At 41.1% G+C, this 23,749-nt stretch overlaps 1 protein-coding gene across 3 annotated transcripts in view; it reads left to right on the plus strand.

Annotated features, from left to right (window-relative positions):
• The window catches only part of chrna8 (cholinergic receptor, nicotinic, alpha 8), a 92,036-nt gene that overhangs the window by 28,033 nt on the left and 40,254 nt on the right, over nt 1-23,749 (plus strand). For all 3 annotated transcript variants that reach the window (XM_037532614.1, XM_037532613.1, XM_017682091.2), the window contains one exon: nt 16,670-16,714. In XM_037532614.1, coding sequence (XP_037388511.1) covers nt 16,670-16,714 — 45 coding nt within the window. The remainder of the gene's footprint in view (nt 1-16,669; nt 16,715-23,749) is intronic.

Here is a 23,749-nt window from a genome sequence, read left to right on the forward strand (position 1 = left end):
TTGAACCGCGTGCTGCACTGGGTCGGTATGACCAACAGGTCAAAATCAGCTCAGAACAAAGTGACCGCTGGGCCCTGATTGGTGCTCTGGCTTTGCGCTTCTTTCGTTTTGACATGTTACGTTTTTATACACACAGAAACCAAAAGGAACAACAGATTTCTCAAAAGGTAGCGGAGTAAAAAGTCAGATATTTGACTGAAAGGAAAACGTCACCCAAAATGGAAATACTTAAGTACAGATACACGAAAAAAAACTACTTAAGTACAGTAACGAATTACATTTACTTAGTTACTGTCCACCACTGAAAATTGGTGACCAAAAGGTGGGGTTTTGTGCTGTACAGTGCTATGATATGGTTATGATTACCTGACAAAAAGTAAACAAATTCACTGATGAGCAGCTGAGCGTTCTTCTCCTCACTCCTCAAATACAACCCTTTTCTCCTTTGTAAGCATCAGTTAGCCTCATTTTCATGTATGTACGGTCAGATAAGGTTAAAGAGCGAACGGTGCAAGAGTTCATTTAAGTGTGGCAAGTTTTTTTCCTGTCAAATGTGACCTCATTCTGACCGTCCTGCTGCTCAATCTGTCCTGCTGTCTCACCTTCTGCACGTAAGGTATCTGTTTATCCTGCCACTTTCATCAAGACCTCTGTGGCCACGGCTCAAGCTCACCGCTCTGGCGGCCCCAGATGGCGCGAGGCCCATAGGCTGCGACCGTGAAACTTATGAATGCATGACTGGCTCTGGAATAGGGGCGGGAGGGCGGCTTGTAGGGCTGCAGCTGTTATGTTACAGCAGGCATGCCTGCACGCTGCAGTGCTAGGCTAATCTCCCACCCAGGGAGAATGAGGGAAACCCGTGAAGAAGCTGTGCAGAAAGGAATGCTTTATAGTGGTCGCCCAGCCCTTAGAAGTCACTGGTGCTAACAAAAGCATGGCGTTCTTTACTGTATAGTTATATATATATTATTTGTCACTCATAACTCATTGAAGCAGATTCTACTGAAAGTACAGATTATAGACAATCTCTACCACATATGTGTTTGTGTGTAGAAGAGATTTTACTGTGATTTGAATTTGATGAAAAGTGGTAGCTTGGTTAGCTGTTTTTGTGCTTGCTTGACACTAAAAACATATGAATTCAAAGCTGATGACACAGAATAGAAACCAAATGTAATCACTGCGTGACTCCCCACATAATTACATACACAGTTCTGTGCAAAAGTCAGAAACCCCTCATTTCAAGTCTAAACAGCCATTAAGGAGGAAAGGAAACATATTACTCAGAAAACAACAAATAAACATCAACTCGGTTTTCACCATTTCATGTCTGCTCTTTGCTTTGACACTTGCTTTCAGTTTTTCAATGAAATCTGAAGGGATGCTTTTCCACACCTTCAAATTCAGTCTTAGAAGTTGGTTGCACTTTCTACTTCTCATAATCTGAGTAATCCCAAACGCATTCAGTGGTGTTGAGGTCTGGACTCTGGGGTGGTCATTCAATTGTTCTAAGAGCACCAACAGCTTCTTTGTTCTTAATGTTTGTCTATTTTCTTGTCTCAGTAAGGGCTTCTTGGGACAGGGATCTACCCTAGCTCCAGGGTCTAGCATCATTTTTGATGCAACAAGCCTATTACTGACCAACCATAATCTGACCAACCATAATCACTGCCACAGCCAGACAAATCCCTTAAATGATCATTGTAGTCAGTCTCTAATAATATAAATGATGTCCAGTCTTAACATGGTCACTTTTTGGCTTTTTATCAGTTTGAGTAATGTAGCTGCACAGAACAACAACTACAGCCAACCTAGCAAGCTGACCATTCCTTTGAACAGTGTACAAAGCATGCCAAGTGAGCTAATCGATACATTAGTAAGCCCAAAATGTCAAGTCATCAGCTCCCTGCATGCAAATGTTAGAAGGCTCTTATCTGACTACCTTGTGTTGGTGGTCATTGAATTTTTCATGGTATTGTAGGAGGTTACACATGGGCTAGGCAGCATACTAACCCGGTGTTGGGCATGTGAGCGATTATATATGTGTGTATGTGTGTGTGTGTGTGTGTGTGTGTGTGTGTGTGTGTGTGTGTGTGTGTTTACATACAAAGTCTTCCAGGGATATAGATAATGAATATATCCAGTCCATCTGTAAAGCATCTTAGCTGAAGAGATTGTTTCTGGCTAATTCTACTTCATTTAGTTGTGTTGTCTTCACACTTACTAATTGAAAATTTTGCTTATGGAGTTCGGAATGTGATGTAGATGTAAGGTGCTATAAATAGCTTAAATGCCTCTCAACCAATCAGATTGTGGCACTGGAACTGACTGTTGAATAAGGGACAGCAAGTACACTCAAGGTGAAACTGCAAAACCTTTTAGCACCTCCTTGGTGCTGGACAGGGAGCTAAATTCAACCCTGGACTTTTCCTAGACTAGCCCACAGTGACCTACCCCCAATGCGACCCCCAAATACCTGGACAAAACTGTATGAACTGTAGCTTTAGTGTACAAGTAGACCGAATGAAATACACTTTGACCCTGAAGTTCCTCGTTCTGATATCTAAACGGGCAAACCTTGATTTCTAAATTTCTTTGCGTCTTGTTTGGGGGGGTGCATCTGCATGATTGGCCAGTGGCCACGCCACTAACATGTTTAGATCAGTCAGTCTCCCGGTCAATCCTCACTCAATTTATATAGGACCACATTACAAAGCTCCATGCATTTCTCTCTTACTCACTGTCAGCGGTCTACCCACATGGTGGCCCTCCAGGAATTGTCCCGGTCCTCATGATGTCCTTTCTGTCCCTGCCTTTGGAGCCACCAGTGGTGTGGAGAGGTGGAGATGAAGAGGTAGGGTGGGCAGGATGAGGGCAGGTGCAGGATTCCTGATGTTCTTTCCAGAGACGCTTGTAAGCATTACTATCGTTTTTCTTTAGTTCAAAATGAGTGGACAGTGAATGTCAGCAGAGGTTTGCGGGTGGCTGAATGTTTGTTTAGGTGGGGTCAGCTGATGCATTTCACCCAGAAATTAGCCCCTCACTGTGACTCATACGCTAAAAATGTGACTCAGCTTACAGATATAGACTTCAACTGTAATGACTGTACACTGACATCACCTTTAGTCTGGTTTTATTAAACTCAGTTACACAAAAAAAATAATAATAATAAATTGGAAGGGATTAGTTGGCAGTTTGCATGATGAAAATATATTTACACTATATTGCCAAAAGTAGTTGGTCGTCTGCCAAGTTACATTTATTTCTTAATTCATAGCATTTAATATGATGTCGGCCCACCCTTTGCAGCTATAACAGCTTCAACTGTTCTGGGAAGGCTTTCCACAAGGGTTAGGAGTGTTTATGGGAATTTTTGACTGTTCTTCCAGAAACACATTTGTGAGGTCAGACAATGATGTTGGACGAGAAGGCCTGGCTTGCAGTCTCCGCTCTAATTCATCCCAGAGGTGTTCTATCGGGTTGAGGCCAGTCAAGTTCTTCCACACCAAACTCGCTCATCCACGTCTTTATGGACCTGCTTTGTGCACTGGTGCGCAGTCGTGTTGGAGCAGGAAGGGGCCGTCCCCAAACTGTTCCCACAAAGTTGGGAGCATGAAATTCAAAATCTCTTGGTGCTGAAGCTTTAAGAGTTCCTTTCACTGGAACTAAGGGGCCGAGCCCAACTCCTGAAAAACAACCCCACACCATGATCCCCCCTCCACCAAACTTTACACTTAGGCACAATGCAGTCAGACAAGTACTGTTCTCCTGGCAACCGCCAAACTGCCAGATGGAGAAGCGTGATTGGTCACTCCAGAGAAGATGACTCCACTGCTCTAGAGTCCAGTGGCGGCGCTTTACACCACTGCATGCGACGCTTTGCATTGCGCTTGGTGATGTAAGGCTTGGATGCAGCTGCTCGGCCATGGAAACCCATTCCATGAAGCTCTCTGTGCTGTTCTTGAGCTGATCTGAAGGCCACATGAAGTTTGGACGTCTGTAGTGATGGACTCTGCAGAAAGTCGGTGACCTCTATGCCCCTCAGCATCCGCTGACCGCTCTGTCATCTTACGTGGCCGACCACTTCGTGGCTGAGTTGCTGTCGTTCCCAATCGCTTCCACTTTGTTATAATCCCACTGACAGTGGACTGTGGAATATTTAGTAGTGAGGAAATTTCACGACTGGACTTGCTGCACAGGTGGCGTCCGATCACGGTACCACGCTGGAACTCACTGAGCTCCTGAGAGTGACCCATTCTTTCACTAATGTCTGTAGAAGCAGTCTGCAGGCCGAGGGGCTCGGCTTTATACACCTGTGGCCATGGAAGTGATTGGAACACCTGAATTCAATGGTTTGGATTGGTGAGTCAATACTTCTGTCAATATAATGTACCTATATCATACATACAGTCAATGAGGGTCTGTATGTATATGAAAGTTTACAGCAGTGAATTTTAGTGCTTATTTTTTATATTCTGATGTAAATAAATGGAGGAGTGATGTACTGTACTGGAAGTGCTGGTGATATCAGATGGTCTAATGAGGGGATGTTAATGAGTTGATCAGTGTGTGTTTCTAAATGTAGATCTCTGGGTGGGCATTGAGGTGTTGGGACAGGAGGGCTATAAGCTCCATCTGTAGTGGTTTATGGTCATTCTTATACAGAGAGAGAAATGGGTCAAATCACTCACACACATACACACTCACACACTCACACACTCACACACACACACACACACACACACACTGTCTGCCTCCTCCCATAACCAGCCCCCTCCTCTCTTTTCCCCTCATCAGTCTCTTCTTCTCCTCCGGGGTCTCATTCACCGCCTGCTGTCCAGAAATTATAAGAGTCTTCTCTAAGTTCTTCTCTCTCTCTCTCTCTCTCTGTCTCTCTCTCTCTGTCTCTCTCTCTCTCTCTCTCTCTCTCTCTCTCTCTCTCTGTCTCTGTCTGTCTCTCTCTGTCTCTCTCTCTCTCTCTCTCTCTCTCTCTCTGTCTCTCTCTCTCTCTCTCTCTCTCACTCTCTCTCTCTCTCTCTCTCTCTCTGTCTCTCTCTCTCTCTCTCTCTCTGTCTCTCTCTGTCTCTCTCTCTCTCTCTCTCTCTCTCACTCTCTCTCTCTCTCTCTCACTCTCTCTCTCTCTCTCTCTCTCTGTCTCTCTCTCTCTCTCTCTCTCTCTCTGTCTCTCTCTCTCTCTCTCTCTGTCTCTCTCTCTCTCTCTCTCTCTCTCTCTCTCTCTCTCTCTCTCTCTCTCTCTCTCTCTCTCTCTCTCTCTCTCCCTCTCTGTATATTCTGCTTTCCTCTGCTCTGATCTTAATCGGTCGTTCTTTATTTCTTTCTGTCTTTTATGAAATGTCTCACACATTCTTTCTGTCACAGATTATTTCTCTTTCCTTCTCTGCCCTTCCTTCCTTGCTCTTTTCATTCATTTACTCATTCAGTTATTTATTCATTCAATGTTTCTTTCTGCCTGTCTGTTCAGTTGTCACAGAATCTCTCTTTCTTTCTTTCTTTCTTTCTTTCTTCCTTTCTTCCTGTCTGTACACTGTGTTCTCGCTGTCTTCTTTGACTTGACTGCACTGTGTGGGGACTTACTCGCAAGGAAAGAGACCATAATGGACAGCATGTTCACACTTCCCTTTAACACACACAAAAGGAGAGAGAGAGAGAGAGAGAGAGAGAGAGAGCGAGACAGAGACAGAGACAGAGAGAGAGAGAGAGAGAGACAGAGAGACAGAGAGACAGAGAGAGAGAGAGAGAGAGACAGAGAGACAGAGAGAGAGAGAGAGAGACAGACAGAGAGACAGAGAGAGAGAGACAGACAGAGAGACAGAGAGAGAGAGACAGACAGAGAGACAGAGAGACAGAGAGAGAGAGAGAGAGAGGCACTATACCAATAAGAGTCCTTGGGCAAGACTCCTAACACCGCCTTGGCCTCCCTGTGTAAAATGATCAAATTGTAAGTCGCTCTGGAGAAGAGCGTCAGCCAAACGCCGTAAATGTAAATGTAAGCCCAAATCTCAAACTTAATATGGAGAATCTGAAATAGTTCAAGTTTCAAGTTCATTTGTCATTTGCACAACATGTCAGTTCATTCATGCATTGAAATGCTTGTGGTGAGGCTCAGACTCTACAGAAAGTAAACAAGTAAAAATAAAAATATAGAAAACACGGAAAGTGAAATATATTAGATATACACAAAATATACACAAACTGTAGTGACAGGAGGGATCTATGTAAGAAAAAACAGAGGAATGGAGACTGTGTGTGTGTGTGTGTGTGTGTGTGTGTGTGTGTGTGTGTGTGTGTGTGTGTGTGTGTGTGTGTGTGTGTGTTCGTTCAGGACTCGATTAGCAGCTCATTAACGTTCCACCCTCATGGTTCTCGTCCAGCCTTCATTAAATTCATAGCGCCGTAGCTGCGTTCGCTCTTTATCAAATCAATCATATTATTTGATTCCGTGCATAAAGAGGTCCGTGGTTCTGGATCAGCTCCAGTAATCTTCATCTGCATGGGCATCCCTCAGCTTTTACACTCCACAGATTCAATTTGCTGAGGCGAGGAGCATAAATCCACCCGGCTTTCTTATCTCAGTCCAATCTCATCAGCAGTTAGCGCTGGCGGGAAGCAGGGGGATTGTGCATTGTTCATATACTGCTAGTCAAGAGGAAGTGTTGCTTTGACACATCTGACACACACAGCTGCTGTTTACGGAGCCGTTTCCTGCTGATTTAGGACCAGTTATTTTATAGGAGACCCAAAAGCAGAACTGATGGCTGTAGGGATATAAATTTGCCAAACGACACCAAAGTCAGTGACGAAAGTCAGTGTGGGGGTATAAAAATGCACTGATACCTTGTGATGCATCAGTGATGCATCAGGTGGTGATTCAAATGCATCCAATCTGAAAAGTGTAAATTGTTTATTCCACTACTGTGTAAATAATTTGTTCAGTCTCATTTGAAAATTTAGCAAATTGTACAAAGTGCCTGTGACTTGTATTAAAATAATCTAATCAAATTGTGGTAATATTTTCAGAATTCAATCATTTCCTAAAGAATCATATTCAGAAATGTATTTGTTGTTTTTCTTGTTGTTTGGTTTGGCCTGGATTTCCATGCTTTGTCTGCAGATGGACAGGCTGGCCATTGGTTAGACTTTGGGTTAGGTTCAATATTTTCTTCTGTTGTATGAAAATATAAGTCAAAGATTCCGAAAGAGCTTTAATAAGAGAAATTACTGTAGAGGATGGTCAGAAAAAGAAACAGTATATCCGAATGTATTAAACGTTAAACAGTGTAAATGTAAGTGGAATAAAATTGTAAGAATTTTATCTGATCATGTCGGAACAAAAACCATCTCGATGCTAACTTTACAGGAGAAGGACAAAAACTACTTGACTTTTAATATAAGCCATTGGAGCCAGACATAATTTAATGGGCAACAGGTGTTTTTAAATGGTCAAAAACTGGAAAATGATAAAAATGGAGATATGAGGTTTTGTTCTGACAGCAGCGATATGATCCCAGAACACCATCCCCACAATGAAGTATGAAGGTGGGAGCATCACTGCATGAGACGGTTTCTCTACAAACAGGACTATGACATAAGATATAATCAAATGTAACATGAATAACCCGAATAATTCAATATGAAGAAACAGAATCTGGGGAAAATGCAACTATTTTTAATAAGATAATGACCCTACATATGCAAAAAAACCTCAACTGGGTTCTAAAGAAAACGAAGGTGGTATGGCCTTCCCAACGTACTGACTTTGCAATAAGTATAAAGGTTTTATTTAGCCAGTTTAGCTGATTAATGTGCATTGTCTCTGATAAATACATATACAATAAACTCTAATACTCTATTTTTGTTTGCTTAAAACACTAAGAATACTTGAACAGTGCAAATCACAAATGTGTAACATTCATGTATCAGAAATCCAGCCTATGCCTGAGCATATTTCAGTGGCTGCATTGCTTTCAAATGAAATTCCTCCCTTTACAGCAGATCCTGACCTGATCTTGCATGTCCAAGTTTGTTCTTTGTAACTTCCCAACAGAATGGAATACATAGTTTTGGATGACACAAGAAAAGCTCCTAAGAGCATTAAAGGTGAAAGCAGATGCCACAAACTGTGCTGATTTTATAGAGAAGCAATAAGGTACTGCTCTGGCTACGGCTATTGGCAGAAACAGGCAGCTGGAGTTATTAGGAGAAAGACTGAGTCTCATTTATTTCACAGCCTAATCAATAATCACACGCATGTGCTTTCACCCAGCACATATTTATGGAGGTTTTACAGTAAGTGACTTAGTAGACAGTAAGGAAACAACAACAAAAGCATCACAGAAGTGTTCAGCTTTGCTGGACGTAATCAAGACACCTTTATATTTGCTAAAGTATCGGCTTCTGCCCTCCTGGTCATTTGTGGCCGTTGTATTAGGCCTACATGCAAAATTATCACAAAATGTAACTGGTACTGGAGTCTGGTGAACACATCTCACCCCTTCCCATTACCATTAAATTCTCAAATAAATGCCCATGAAAGCGGCTTTAGATACCCATAAACATCTAATAAGTGATGGTTCACTATTTTTGCTATTTAAACGTCAGAATAAAAAATATTGTATTATTTAAAAAATAAAAACATTGTGATTTCAGCGATTGGTGCTTACAATATGGGCAGTGATGAACAATGACTATTAGTGGCCTTCGGCTTGGACCATCAATGTCAAAAATTCAGTTAAAAAATAAGAAAAAAACACCTTCACAATAATGAAAATCTCTGCTAGCACCTCTACGGGATTGTGGTAGTATGTTAGCATTAAGCTAACGCAAATTCACCTACGTTTTTGGGCATTTTAGATCAAACACAAGCGTGTAAAATACATTCTGTGTTTTATTTGAAGCTTGTAAAGTACAGGCTTGTGTTTTATCTAGAACTTGTTTTACAGTGACCCTTTCAGCAGACTACAGCTTGCATTTGCAGTTCGTAGCATAACTAAAACTACCAGAAGGCCTAGAATGATGTTTGTTTTCACAAAATAAGAGTGGTTTATTTCACTGTCAGCTCCTTATATTCTAATGGTTACTCTGACTTTAGGCCCTCAGTTCAGCTCTTGAAGCTTCCTCTACTTGGATACCACAGTGGAAAACTTGATAGGATAATTTTCCAAATTTTTTTCAGAAAAAACTAAAACATGTTCTGAAATCTAGTGCTGTCTGATTGCGACCATTAAGCCGATGCCCAGTAGAAAGCAAAAACATCAGGTTTCAATACTAATAGTTCTAAATGTCTGTTTTTCAGCAGGGTTTTCACTTCTAATAGCTGCGAGCAGAACCGCCATAGTGGTATATGCATTCTGTGGCAGACGCTCCTCTTCAGAGCTGAACTGGCAGAAGAACAAATGCACTTCTCTTTTCATCTATCTGCTCCCTGCACCTCAAAGTTTTCTACAATGGAGAGTTATTAGGTTCCAGCAGCTTTTATGCCCATCGTTAGAATAAAAGAACTCGCATGAACATCAGTTATGAAAACAGAAAAAAGGCAGATCACTAACTTTACAACTCACTAAAGTTCTTACTGCGGCTGTACAACTGAGGCGTCTGTCTGCAAGGCTTCACTACAGTGCAGTGAATAGATTATTTGAACCAATAAATGAGAAAGCTGACTTTTCAGATGAGGAGGGCAACTAGCTAAAAGCTAAAGTTAGCAAGGTCGGGCCTGGATCATCCTAACCCCGGTCGCATCGTTCTTGCTGAAAGTGATCTGTGGACTCTCTGCCTCCATGCATAAAGTCATCTGAGGTAGGATGGAACAAAGATTTTCCATTCCCGCCATGGCAGTACGCTTTAGCTTAGGATGACTGATGTTTTGGGGTTTTTTAAGTTTGCTGATATTTTTGTCCAGCGGTGGATGTAGTCTTATCAGAGAAGTGCTGCGCTGGTTGTTGAGTTGGTTAACCTGTGCTGTCATTAATATCACAAATCCTGTAGCCACTTAAAAACGTTAGCCAGATAGCCACCAAACATTTGTGTCCAGGGGTTGATAACCTGATGTTCTAGGCCTGAACATCAAGGTACCTGACAATGTAAAGACCAGATTTGGCTAAGAGGTACACTCTTGCTAGTTTTGTGGTATTTATTAGCCTATTGCTCAGTGGCTTGGCAAGGAGGATCGGTGGACACCACAAGAATTCCCAATGGTTGTATGATGCATTTGCGCAATGCATGCTGGGAAATGTAGTGAACGCTGATAAACGCTGACATTTCCATAAAATCGTGAATTATGTGGAACCGATGAGGCAAACATATAATAAAAAACATATGTGGACTGAATTTTGCTCTAGAACATACTGTATAACATGAGAAATATCGTGTTACACTCCAGTAGACTTTAGATGCGCTCAAAGAACAGGTGATGAAGAGAGGGATGAAAAAGTTTGCTCTGGGATGCCAAATGAGGACGACACCAGAGAGGGCAGGATTAGACAGGCTCGACGGGTCAGAAGCGCTATGTGTGTTATACAGACAATGAAGAGCAAACAGAGAGGCTATTTGCTAATTACAGTATTAGCGACTAATTGCAATGTGATTCCAAGCACCAAACTGAAACACCTGGCCTGAGTGTTTTCTAGCAGATTAACTGGAGTAGCTTTATGGGGAGGGAGAGCGTTTGTGGGACATTTAGGTCTAGGTGAAGCAATTACACAAGCGTCCCTCCATTAGCTTGTAAAGAGGCGCGGTTTTTTTCAGGGATGAAGCTCTAACGCTTTTGCTCCTCTATTCAAAAAAGAAAAAAGAAAACGAAAGCAATGATTGTTTTAGCGACAACGAGATTAACCCAAATAACACTGGAGCTTAGCGTTTTAGCCCCCAAAATGTTTCAGGCTGACAAAAAGCTCAGGGTAGCGTCAGGTGTTACGGCTGGCTGTTGTTATCACGCTGGTTAGCATTGGCCTGGCAATCGCGAGCGCTGGAGCGCTTCCGACAAGCGGACGCCAAATGGGCCTCTTGCTGCGCTGCCAAATGAAACGAGCAGATTTAACACACCCAGCCAGGGAGCAGGCGAAAGAGAGACAGGCAAAGAGAGAAGAAGCGTGTGAGAGCAAGGACGGACTCCCCTTCAGAAAGCTGAATCATTAGCGCCTGGAGGGAAAAGCGACAGTTTCAAAGCTCCTCTTTTTATGGCGAGTCTGAAAAAGCCGAGCCCTTAACGCCTGATTTCATGATCTTGCAAATTCAGTATGAACAAGTGAAATGCTACTGGTACAGTTAGTCTGACCTGGGAAACCTTCTTTGAACTCTGACTAGCCCTCCTATTATCTTTGGGGTCAACTTGACCTCATTTAATGTTTAATGTCGCTATTTAAATGATTGACATCATTTTTTTTTCCTTTTTAGTGGGGACAACTGAGTCAACGTAAAAAATGACATGATGATATGGTTTCAACGTCCTGCGTATATTTTGGATGCACCGGTGGTTTTTGGGGTCAATTTGACCCCAGGCTGTTTCATCTGTATAAAACATAAGAAACATCAACAGTTCCACACATTTGTTTTCATAGGTTTAAACAATCTTGAGGTCACAATAACATGCGATTTCATAATCGTCAAAATAACCGTCCTGCTTTAGGGCCCTAGCTTACAACCATATCTGTATTTGGGTGAGATGCACTGATGGAAGAGGGCAAAACCATAATCCCCACCAGAACTGTAATATTTCCCATAGCTCTGTATTGCTGGAGTCAAATTGACCCCAATGATATAAAATGTTAGTAAATTTGAAAATAACAGAGGGACTACAGGCAGTTCTGAGTTAAAATTTTACTAGAAGGAGTTAAAATGTCATTAAAAAAAAGTGGACATGTTGAAATTCAAATTATTGTGCGTTGAAATTGTCCATCTACTGTCCATCTTACTGCACATGTAAGATCTAAGGATTGGAAGTGGATTTCTGGTTAAGTTTACACTTTGTTTGTGCAGCAAGACTTTACTAAGTCCTTAGTTAACACAGCGCCTCACAGTGAGGAGGGTCTGGGTTCGATTCCCCGGCCGGGTGACCGGGGTCCTCTCTGTGTGGATTTTGCATGTTCTCCCCGTGTCTGTGTGGGTTCCTCCGGGTTCTCCGGTTTCCTCCCACAGTCCAAAGACATGCAATCAGGCCAATTGGACACGCTAAATTGCCCCTAGGTGTGAGTGACTGTCTGTGTCTATCTGTCTGTCTGCCCTGCGATGGACTGGCGACCTGTCCAGGGTGTATCCTGCCTTCCGCCTGATGACCGCTGGGATAGGCTCCAGCATCCCCCCGCGACCCTGAGGGAGAAGCGGCTTAGAAAATGGATGGATGGATGGATGGATGGATGGATGGATGGATGGATGGTCTCTGTTTCACCTCTTTGCTCCTAACAACCAGGGTTGGGTAGTAACGTAACACATGTAACAATGTTGTGTAGTCAGGATACAAAATCCATTACAGATACAGAACTAAAACACAGTAACCGGATTACAGGTACACTATAAAACCATAACAGCAGGACCACATTCACACCTTTCGCCTACATTCACCCCACTGAATGTCAAATATGTCACATGAATCATGTCAAGTATTGATTTTGAGAAGAAGGAAGAGGGTCCTGCTGCCAGGAGAGATTTGTGTTGCATAGTTTGAGCACCTGTAATGTGTTCGATGTTAATGCTAACATGTGTTACCACTACCCCGCAGCTCTGAAATGTGAACAGAGAGCAGTCTTGCAAGCAGTAAGGTTGGTTTCTTTTTCGCATGTATGATTTATTTCTAGAGTAGATTTTGAATGGTAGGTGCAAAATGTTAATATGTGTAAATAATAATTTTTTTGAGAAGAGCTCTGAGTTTTTGTGTAAAATGAATGCATTTAAACTCAGGACACGGTGATTTGGATTGATTGCTGAAATCACTGGTATCCAAGAGAGCATCTGTAAATTACATCACAGTGATCAGCGACGTCCAAGCACCATGCATCACGAAGCAGTACTGGCCTTTTAGCAGGTAGAACACAAATGATGGCCTGTTCGAGTTCGAGAATGCCTCGCTTGATGTGGATCTCCCAGAAAGTAGTGAATAGTATATTAACTTTGACCTGTATTAAACTAAAAACAAGTATAAACACAGTCTTTGATGTTTGATTTTTACCTTTTATTGAGTTTTTAGGGGGGAGCAACTCTCAGGAGGAGTAACTCTCTCCCAGCCCTTTTCCACAGTCTTGTAACACAGTCCTTATTGCCTGCATTTTAGGATTGGGCTCAACCTGATACGGCATTATGTGATTATGGCATGGTAAGAATAGCCACAGTGGTGTTTACAGGAGTCTATCTTCAGATTGCAAGACAGGGGTGGAATGTTTGGGGGTGGAACCGCTCTGAGGTTGACCAGTCAGAACAAAGTAGGCAAGCTGACCAATCAGAGCACACTGGGCTCATCTGGAGGCGGGGCTTCAAGACACAGGAGCTCTAACAGAGCATTTTAGACAGAGGGTGAATAAAGATGTACAGTATAAAGAAAAATCATGTTTTTAGAGCATTGAAGCATGTAAGTTTTTCTAACGGACCAAAAATAAAATCATGAGCATTGAAAATAAATATAATAGGTTCCCTATAAATATGATGCCTGTGGTTTCTGAATAAGCGTACATATTCCCAAAAACCAATGACAATGACCAGAAAAAACATTGCATATCTTATCATTGTGCTGCTTTCGTTTGAATACAGGTAAAAGTGGACTTACAAATCACAGTCCCAGCTTTTTTTTCAGCATTAGGTTTGTATATTATACAACGCTTATGAAGTCCCTATGTGAGTAGCCGTCTAATAAAGTGTCTGCCAACTTATTTATGGATGTTCCTCATGTTTTCTGATGGAAAAGGCAATTTCTTTCTCTCTCAGTGTCTGGCTGACCATGAGTTGACCCTTTGTAAATCCCCTACTGTAAGCTAAATGGTGCACAGCAGAGCCTGGAAACGTTGTTCATTGTTTTTCCTGCGGCTCTCGTGTAGGCCACACATTATTCCCCCTTTCGCCGGCTCTCTGTCTTTGTGCATAAATGGAGATGAATCTTTCCTTTCTTTGTTTTCCACTCTGTTTGGTCAGCTCTGTTTCCTTTATCATCATATCACCTCCATCACGTATCATATAATCAAAACAGCGCAGCCCCAAGTGAGAGCAGACAGCGTTTCAGACACCCGCACGCCGAAAGCGCTCGGTAAATATTGAGGCAGAAGGCTTACATAACGCAGCTTTCATGAAGTCATAAAGGCATATTACACTCAGAAGTGCTCTCCATTTTAGTGGTGATTACTACAGCGTTGCTCCAATTCACACCAACTGTCATAACCACTCTCACACACTCGTCTCAAAAGCTCCTAATGCGTCTGTCTGTGTGTGGTGGGAGGTGCTGGGGTGGGGGGTGGGGGGGTTTAGGATGGAGGAAGTGGGTGAGAGCGACAGAGCCTGCATATGGAGAGAATTACCCTGTAGTTTGTGCTATAACACTGTTTGTCAGCTCAACTTCATCTTGTGTAAACTTAGATACTAGAGTTAACACAATTCAAACCTTTTAGCTTAGTCAAAGTTCTCTGGAGTCTCATTTTCAGGTTGGCAGAGACTCTCAGACATTCTATACTCACATAAGACAAACATTCTATTAGATATACGACTTGATTTTATAGCTACCCGAGACTCTTTCCATCGGACAGATGCCACCAGGCATTTTCTCCTCTTGGGCTCCCAGTTATGGATGGCTGTGGCATCACTGGGGTTAAGGTGATGGGGTGAACTGCACCGCTTGCAAGCTCCTGAACTTACTCAGATCTCAGTGTCCTTAAATATATATTAAAAAAACTGTTGTTTTAAAGTAATGCAGGTACATGTGGAGCAGTGGTCTAAGCATTCACCCCAACATCAGCAGGTTGTGCGTGTGACCCCAGCAATGCCACAGCTGTCCATATCTCAATATCTGGAGGCCCAAAAGGAGAAAATGCTTGAAGGATTGAGGGATAGAATGAATGCTAGTGGAGAAACTGAGTGAAAAGATTTCTTTGCAGTGGTGTTGATAGAAACCAGGCCTCACAATGTCTACATTGCAAATAGTCATTGATTTTACTATCCAGATGACCAGCAAACCTACACGTCTTCTGATGTCTTCTCACGTGTCTTTTAATAAGTAATGTTGATCATGGTGAATGTAAAGTATTCTTCATACACAGTTCCATTGCATTTTCAGAATCAGAATCCTTTATTGATCCCAGAGGGAAATTGCATTAATTAATTGCATTAAGTTTAATCAGTTAATAACATCACAATTAATCACATTTGTCTTATTTGCTCAAATTTGACAGTACACTAAGATTTTTTTATTTAAAAGCAGTGCCTTTTGTTATAGCTGTATGAGTTACAACATAAACTTCATTAAAATGTATTTCAATAATTCAGTAACATTGTTGTAGTACATGACACTGATGTCTATACAGTGTCATTTACTTTATAAAACATATGCCATGTTGATATAAGCTGCTTATACATTCCCAAGTGTTATTTTTTAATATACACTATTCAATGTTTATGAAGTCCCTATGTAAGTAGCTCTCAGATAACATGTTTCGAGGGGAACTCGAGTTTTTCACTTTGCTTTTATTTGTTTCCCTCTTATTTGTGCTGTCCAGCATATTCTGCTAAATTACTGATATTTTGACAGATAATTAGAAGTGTCAAATTATGAAAATGCATAAAAGGGGCTGTTAATAATTGATCGTGTTAACATGTTAACTTCTACAGCACTACATTACATAATACTGTAGTTTATTGTACATACATTAAGTATTACATACTGCTGAATTTCAGCTAATTATAGCTATATAGTGTAATTTCAGTAGTCCTAAACTGTTTATTAAGCACATCTTAAGTAGAAAACCTCACAGCAGTTATATGGACTTTTGCCCATCTTTAAGATCAGAAATGATCTTAACATCAGGTAACATCCGTTTTCATGAAAAAACTAACTGGGATAAACTACTGAAGACACTATCATGGAATAACAATCATGTAAAATGCATCCAAATATATCTTTGGGGCAAATATAACACATTAAAGCTGCACTATGTAAGTTTTGGGGATTTGGAGACCTCTCTGGTGGAAATGTGTAATTGCACACAGTGTGTTCAGTGGTTGTGATTTTGCTACACTTGACAAATGCTGAGTTCGATTCTGATATGCACAGATGTCTCTGTAAATAATTTGCTATTTTGTGTCTTTTTTTAGAGACTCATCAAAGCATCAGTTAAGCAGGGGTGCACAAACATTTGCATACAACTAGAGATCTGTGAAATGAACTGTAGATAAAGAAATAAAACGTATTAATGGAAAATAACAAAGCCACATTTAATACTGTGCAGCCAGTTCTGCCAGTTACTACAATATTCAGAGATACAAAATAAAAGTCCTTGTCACAGTATACTTTGCAAATAACTACTAACTAGTACTGTAATATATAACATTTGCCAACAAGCAATCTGCTATATTTAAGCAGTGCAGTGGATTACTATAATTTATCCACTGTACATTTACAGTATTTTTAACAGTAAAATATATTTCTTTCATATCAAACCTGTTTTCTTTCTTTGTTCTCCTTTAGGATGAGAAAAATCAAGTGCTAATCACCAATGCCTGGTTACAACTGGTGAGTTCTACTATCATTTGTATGCATGTTTGTTTATGTGTTTGAATATATTGGATAAGTTGAATATGTTTGTATTGTATGAAGTTGGCTGCGTTTTCTGTTTCTATCAGTCCCAAGTAATCATGCTCAGTGATGTTGAGGTCGGGACTCCGGGGTGGTCAGTCCATTGTTTTGAGAACATCAGCAGCTTCTTTGTTTATTCTGCTGTTTATTAAGTGCTGTTTTTTTGTGATGGGGACAGTGTTGGTGGTCTTTTAGGACTTGCACAGCTGTGGTTCTTAGGAGTCCTATTTTATTGATTTCATTCATTCATTAAAAAACATTAGAGAATCAAACAAAGAAGCTGCTGGTGTTCTCAGAATAATGGACTGACCACTACAGAGTCCAGACCTTAACATCACTGAATGTGTTTTGGGATTACATGGATCATGAACAGCGGAAAAAGCAACCAAATTCTCAGACTGAACTTTAGAGGTGTGGAAAAGTGTCCCTGCAGATTTCTGTCAAACGCTGAAGGATGGAAGCTGTAATAAAGGTAAACAGTATATGCCCTCAATACTGAAAAATGTGATACATTTTTACATGACATATAATAATACATAGAGAACATGCGTATTATTACTTGTAGGTACATGTAACACATATGGGACCCCATGTCCTGACATTGTTTTGTATGTGTCCACTGTGTGCTTTTATAAGCAAGTGCAATCCATCCCTGAGCTTCAGCTTGGTTTAAATTAATATTAATATTCTCTGAGCTGATCCCCGCTGAGCCGTATTGTTGCGAGTGTCTGTGTACATGTGTGTGGCTTCTGAAAGATGCTCATTGCTTAGACATTGCCCAGGAGAACAGCAGGAGAAATAACAACAACAACAGTATCAGCATTGGTGGAAATGTAAATGAGGTCAATTCATTGTGGGTTCGCAAAGGTTGCTATAATAGGGATATTAAAGCCGTAGAGATATGCTAATGGATAATGATGCTGGAAAGGCTTCAGAATAGAATGTCACAGGTCAGGCCCGGAGAGCCACGGCCACAAAACCAGCGGCGAAACATCAACAGGGCAGAGCAGAATGGTGGTGCAATAACGCTATTCACTTATATGAAATGAGGCTCCCCGCTATGGAGCAATTTTGTGGAAGAGACTGTCCTCTAACTGGACATAAAGTGATTCATTTGAGACTGCAGCTTGTGTCAAAATACATTAGGCTGCTAAACTGCTGGTGTGAGTATCATGCCGCACTGCTTCAGACAGGACAGGGGTTGGTTTAGGGACGCAGATTCGTCTGGAACGCATCATCTCCCCGTGGTCTCGGTTTCCCTCACTCAGACTGCTGAGTGCATTCTTTGTGGTGGTCTCTAGCTGTGACGTTAAAACAGTGTTTTTGATGCCGTTGTTTAGGGTCAACACAAGCATGATGTCATATAATATTAATAATTTATCTCTCAGCTCTTAAACCAACAGTTCAGGCAAAAATCTCATTTTCACAAAGATGCTTTTAGAACATTTTCACAAGCTTCTTCAGCTTAAACTGGCCCTGTCACCAATTTCAGAATGAACGAATATTTACACAAGACAATTAAGTTGATCAGATAAAACATTACACGCCTTGTCTTTGTATTGTTTTTGTTCAAATACAGGTCAAAGTAGATTTATAAGTTGCTATTTCCTGTTTTTTATTTGCACTAACTTCGGTTTTAGGGTATTTTTAGGGTTTTTTTTTTCAGACAATTATATTCTCCCAGTGTTGTGGCCGCAGTTTGAGCCTTTCCTTTTCCAGCATGACTGAGCTCCTGTGCGCGAAGTGAGCTCATAAAGATGAGTTTGGCGTGGAGGATCTCCAGTGGCCTGCGCAGAGCCCTGGCCTCAACCCCACTGAGATCCTCTGAGATGAACTGGAATGTCGGTTGTGACCCAGGCCAATAATCTGTTGACTAAATGGGCCCGAATTTGCACAGACCCACTCCAAAGTGGAAACTTTCTATTGGTGCTTAGGGTTTTGAAATGGGATGTCCAACAAGATCATATAGGTGTGACGGCCAGGTGTCCAAATACTTTTAGCCATACAATGTGTATGGTCTCTGACTTTTGCTCAGTAATGTATATAAAACAGCTCTGCAGAATTTCCATTCATTTTCAAACCTCCTTCTTTTTAACTTGCCTGTTATTTTTCATGGATATCAGATACTTCCTGCCAACACACTACTTAAGATTTCACCATCAGGACCTTGCAGTTTTCATGGAACAGACCCAAATCAAAAATATTAAAATCTGAGTAAGCATTTCTAAATGTTTTTGCTAAATATAGAAACATTATAAAAGCCTCTTCGCACCGAAATCTGCTGTGCTAAACACACTCCTACTGGAGTAAATGCAAGAGCCAGAGAGTTAAACGCACTCTCCATTAAATAAACCACACTGCGGGAAATGTGAGCTCATGGGAGAGAAAAATTCATTTACCCTAAAAACATGAACCAAACTTGCAACGATTCATTTTGAATATATGAATGCATTCATATTTAACTGCATTTTAGCCCAAAGCAGTTTAGCCCCTCCCACTGATGCTGAAGTGCTATTACTGCAGACAGCCTGTTACAGAGTTATTAAAGAAAACAGCTAATTGTTGGCTGTCGGGAAGTGAGTGCAGTACAATGCAGCCAATCAGAGGAGAGGTGATTTACATATATCACTCTTACTGCCAAAGATGTAAAATGGCCAAGTAAACATGAAATGCGACTCTTTTTAGTATGTAAACTAGATAATAAGATGTGGACCCTTTAAAGGAGTTTCAGCAAGGCCACTCTGAACCGCCCCCCCATCTGCGTGCAGACTCATCACAGTCTATCATCAGTATCCTGATCCGTAATCTGCCTGTTCAGCCCTCATTAATCTAAATGCACAGGTTAAGCACGTTGATCAGCTGTCTGCGAATTTAAGCCTGGTATGGGAAATTTTCCAAAGTGGTTTTTGATCCTGTTGATCAATTTCAGCGACAGCCTTTTTAAAACCTGGACCGCACCAGAGACAGGCACAGTTCATGTTCATAGGGGACTTAAAGAAGAAAAGAATAGGGCAAAACGTTATGGTGGTAAAATAGTATATAACACACCTAAAGAGCAGCATCAAGCCTAAATTTTGTCTGTAATTTTGCCGTTTTTATAGGCTGTCAAACTCATTTTTGATAATGGGCCACATTACACCCCAATATAAAGTTGGCTGGACCCACAAAACAGATCAGATCTTCAGAATAGAGGTAGCCAGCGAGCATTACCTGTCGAGGATGGATTGTGTTTTACATCAGATCTTTCAGCAAACCTCAAAGAATGCAAAGGTTAGTATGCATACAAGTGCATTAATGTGGGTCTATATACTACATACTGTACCCACAACCAGATTGATTATTGATAGTCTGGGCAGCAAAAAGGACAGATGTGTCTCAGTCTGGATGCTCTGGCTGCTCAGATCAGAAATTTCAAAATGTGTTTACATCACTTGCAACATTACAAACTCTAACAATGTTGAATGAATTTGGAGATGAGGCGCCTCCATCTCTCCTGCATCCGCATTTGAAATCCACCAGCGTAGCTACATAGATAGTAACGCCTAGTTTGATGATATCTGGACAAACAAATCCGATTTGCCTGCAGTCTGAACACAATCTAAGACTCTTTTCACACCTATTATGGGTTTTTTGTGAGTTAATCACAAAGTAGTTTGACTGTTTTCACACTACATTGGCTAAACTGCTCCAAACTATAAATATGAATGATTGTGTACTGATCACAAATCGGATGGCTGATGCAGCACATTCAGTGATCCATGATCTTAAATCAAAGGCATTGCTTTGCTGTTACTTTATCGCTTACCTGTCATTTTTAACAGCAGCTTGTGCTACAGGAACGATATGACAGTATATAAAGATCCAGGCATTAAAACAGGCTGATTATTTGGACAGTATAACTCTGACAAGCTGCTAGAAGAAGAGGAAAGCGTGCTCTGATGTTGATTTCCATCGTTTGGTGCAGATTATCTTAAAAAATGTTTCCACTTGTCAAAATAAACTGCACTTAACAACAAGTAGGTGTGAAAAAACACCCTAAATGTATCTGGAAGGCTGGAAACATTCCATCCATTTCACCATTTTTAATTACATCCAGGTCTCGCTGCTGATGCAGCAAAAGCATCAGATTTCTTTTTTTTTTTTGGTTTAAAGATTAAAGATTAACATTAAAGAGTATTCTTATAATATATTTACATCATTTATAGAGGAGCATAAAACATGTTTGTAATACAATTCGCTTATGGTATCTAGAGATGTAAATAATGACCCATAAACTGTTTGACCAGTGCTATTGGCTGAAAACCATATTAAAATATCCATGTAACTGGTTCATTTCCAAAACTACAACAGTGTTTATTTGAATTGGAAAGCATTGAAGCTGTGTGAATGTTTTTGAATTGTATGCATGAGAGCGCAATAGGCAATCGGTTCCACTCAATAGGCCCACTAAAAAATGAAGCACGCAGCTAAAAATAACGGCGTTCAGGAGCACTTTATAAAATGATGATAGTGCCATGTCGAAAGCAAATATCTGCAAGCAATAAGACAGACAGCTATTTGGTTGATGTTTTCCAAGAGAAAGTGTGATGCACTGCGCTGTGAGGAAATCATAAATGGATGTATAAAATTTTAGAGAAGGACAAGGTGGACAGTGATGATATTTAAGAGCTCTTGAGGTACATTCAGCCCCAGTAATGGCATTTATGTTGATTTTAACTTGGACTAATGAGCGTTAAATACAGCCCCACTTCCAATGAAGTTGGGACGTTGTGTAAAACATAAATAAAAACAGAACACGATGATTTGCAAATCCTTTTCAACCTATATTCAATTGAATACACTACAAAGACAAGATATTTAATGTTCAAACGGATAAACTTTATTGTTTTTTGCAAATATTCATTTTGAATTTGATGCCTGCAACACGTTTGAAAGAAGCTGGGAAGGGGCAACAATAGACTGGGAAAGTTGAGGAAAGCTCAAAAAACACCTGTTTGGAACATTCCACAGGTGAACAGGTTAATTGGAAACAGGTGAGGGTCATGATTGGGTATAAAGGGAGCGTCCCTGAAAGGCTCAGTCCTTCACAAGCGAGGACGGGGCGAGGTTCACCACTTTGTGAACAACTGCGTGAGCAAATAGTCCAACAGTTTAAGAGCAACGTTTCTCAACGTGCAACTGCAAGGAATTTAGGGATTTCATCATCTACAGTCCATAATATCATCAAAAGATTCAGAGAATCTGGAGAAATCTCTGCAAGTAAGCGGCAAGACAGAAAACCAGCACTGAATGCCCGTGACCTTCGACCCCTCAGGCGGCACTGCATTAAAAACCCACATCATTCTGTAACGGATATTCCCACATGGGCTCAGGAACACTTTGGAAAACCACTGTCAGTGAACTCAGTTCGTCGCTCCATCTACTAGTGCAAGTTAAAACTCTGCCATGCAAAGCGAAGCCAGATATCAACACCACCCAGAAACGCCGCCGGCTTCTCTGGGCCGAGCTCATCTGAGATGGACTGACGCAGAGTGGAAAAGTGTCCTGTGGACTGACGCGTCCACATTTCACACTGTTTCTGGAAATCAGGGACGTCGTGTCCTCCAGGCCAAAGAGGAAAAGGACTGTCCGGATTGTTTTCAGCTCAAAGTTCAAAAGCCAGCATCTCTGACGGTGGGGGGGGGGGTGTTAGTGCCCATGGCAGGGGTAACCTGCACATCTGTGAGGCCCCATTAATGCTGAAAGGTACATACAGGTTTTGGAGCAACATCTGCTGCCATCCAAGCAGCGTCTTTTTCAGGGACGTCCTGCTTATTTCAGCAAGACGATGCCAAGCCACATTCTGCACGTGTTACAACAGCGTGGCTTCGTAGTAAAAGAGTGCAGGTACTAGACTGGCCTGCCTGCAGTCCAGACCGTCTCCCACTGAAAATGTGTGGCCGGAATGTTGAGCAACTGAAGCTGTACATCAAGTAAGAATGGGAAAGAATTCCACTTATAAAGCTTCAACAATCAGTGTCCTCAGTTCCCAAAAGCTTATTGAGTGTTAAAAGGAAAGGTGATGTAACACAGTGGGAAACACGCCCCTGTCCCAACTTCTTTGGAACGTGTTGCAGGCATCAAATTAAAAATGAGTGAATATTTGCAAAAAACAATTAAGTTTATCTGTTTGAACATTAAATATCTCGTCTTTGTAGTGTGTTCAATTGAATGTAGGTTGAAAAGGATTTGTAAATCATCGTTTGATTTAAAGCTTGCTGGTCAGTGGCGATTCAAGGACAGTATAAATGGGGTGGCCAAGGCACTTTTTCATTTTTCCAGTGAAACATGATTAGTCCTTCATTTTCCCAGCAAAACATGACGGGTTTTTCATTCTTCCAGTGAAGCGTGATTGGTCCTCACAGTAAAACATGATTAGTCCATCATTTTTCCAGTGACTCACAATTGGTCCCTATACTTTTTTCCCTGTGAAATATGGTCAGTACATAATTTTTCCAACAGAATATGATTGGTTCTTATTGGTTCTCTATAATTGTCTTTTCATTTTTATAAAGAGACACAATTGACCTTATATTATTCTGTGATTCTGATTCATTGGATCAGTTCAGTCACACTGCTGGTAAAAGTAGAGAAATCATTATTTTTCCCCATCCTACCTGAAGGGCTCCAGAATGTTGTTCCAGATCATTCCAGCTCCAGTTTAACTCCTTGCCATTTATATGTTTAGCATCCAAAGGGAGGACACACATTTCACATCACAGAAACTTGTTTTGTCTGAGAATTGCTTGGTTTACAAGATTTCACTGTGAAATGTTTGAAAAACGTCTGGATGGTCAGACGCAACAGTGCAGTTCAAGAGTCCCAATTCTGACCAAGAGAAAAAAAAACACCTTTCTGTGCAATTTCTTGGGATTTTGTTTTTTTATGACATTTGGAAAACTTGTCAAACATGGCAAAGATGGGGTAAAATCA

This window comes from Pygocentrus nattereri, chromosome 22 (genome assembly GCF_015220715.1).
Source record: "Pygocentrus nattereri isolate fPygNat1 chromosome 22, fPygNat1.pri, whole genome shotgun sequence".
NCBI classification, from domain to species: domain Eukaryota; kingdom Metazoa; phylum Chordata; class Actinopteri; order Characiformes; family Serrasalmidae; genus Pygocentrus; species Pygocentrus nattereri.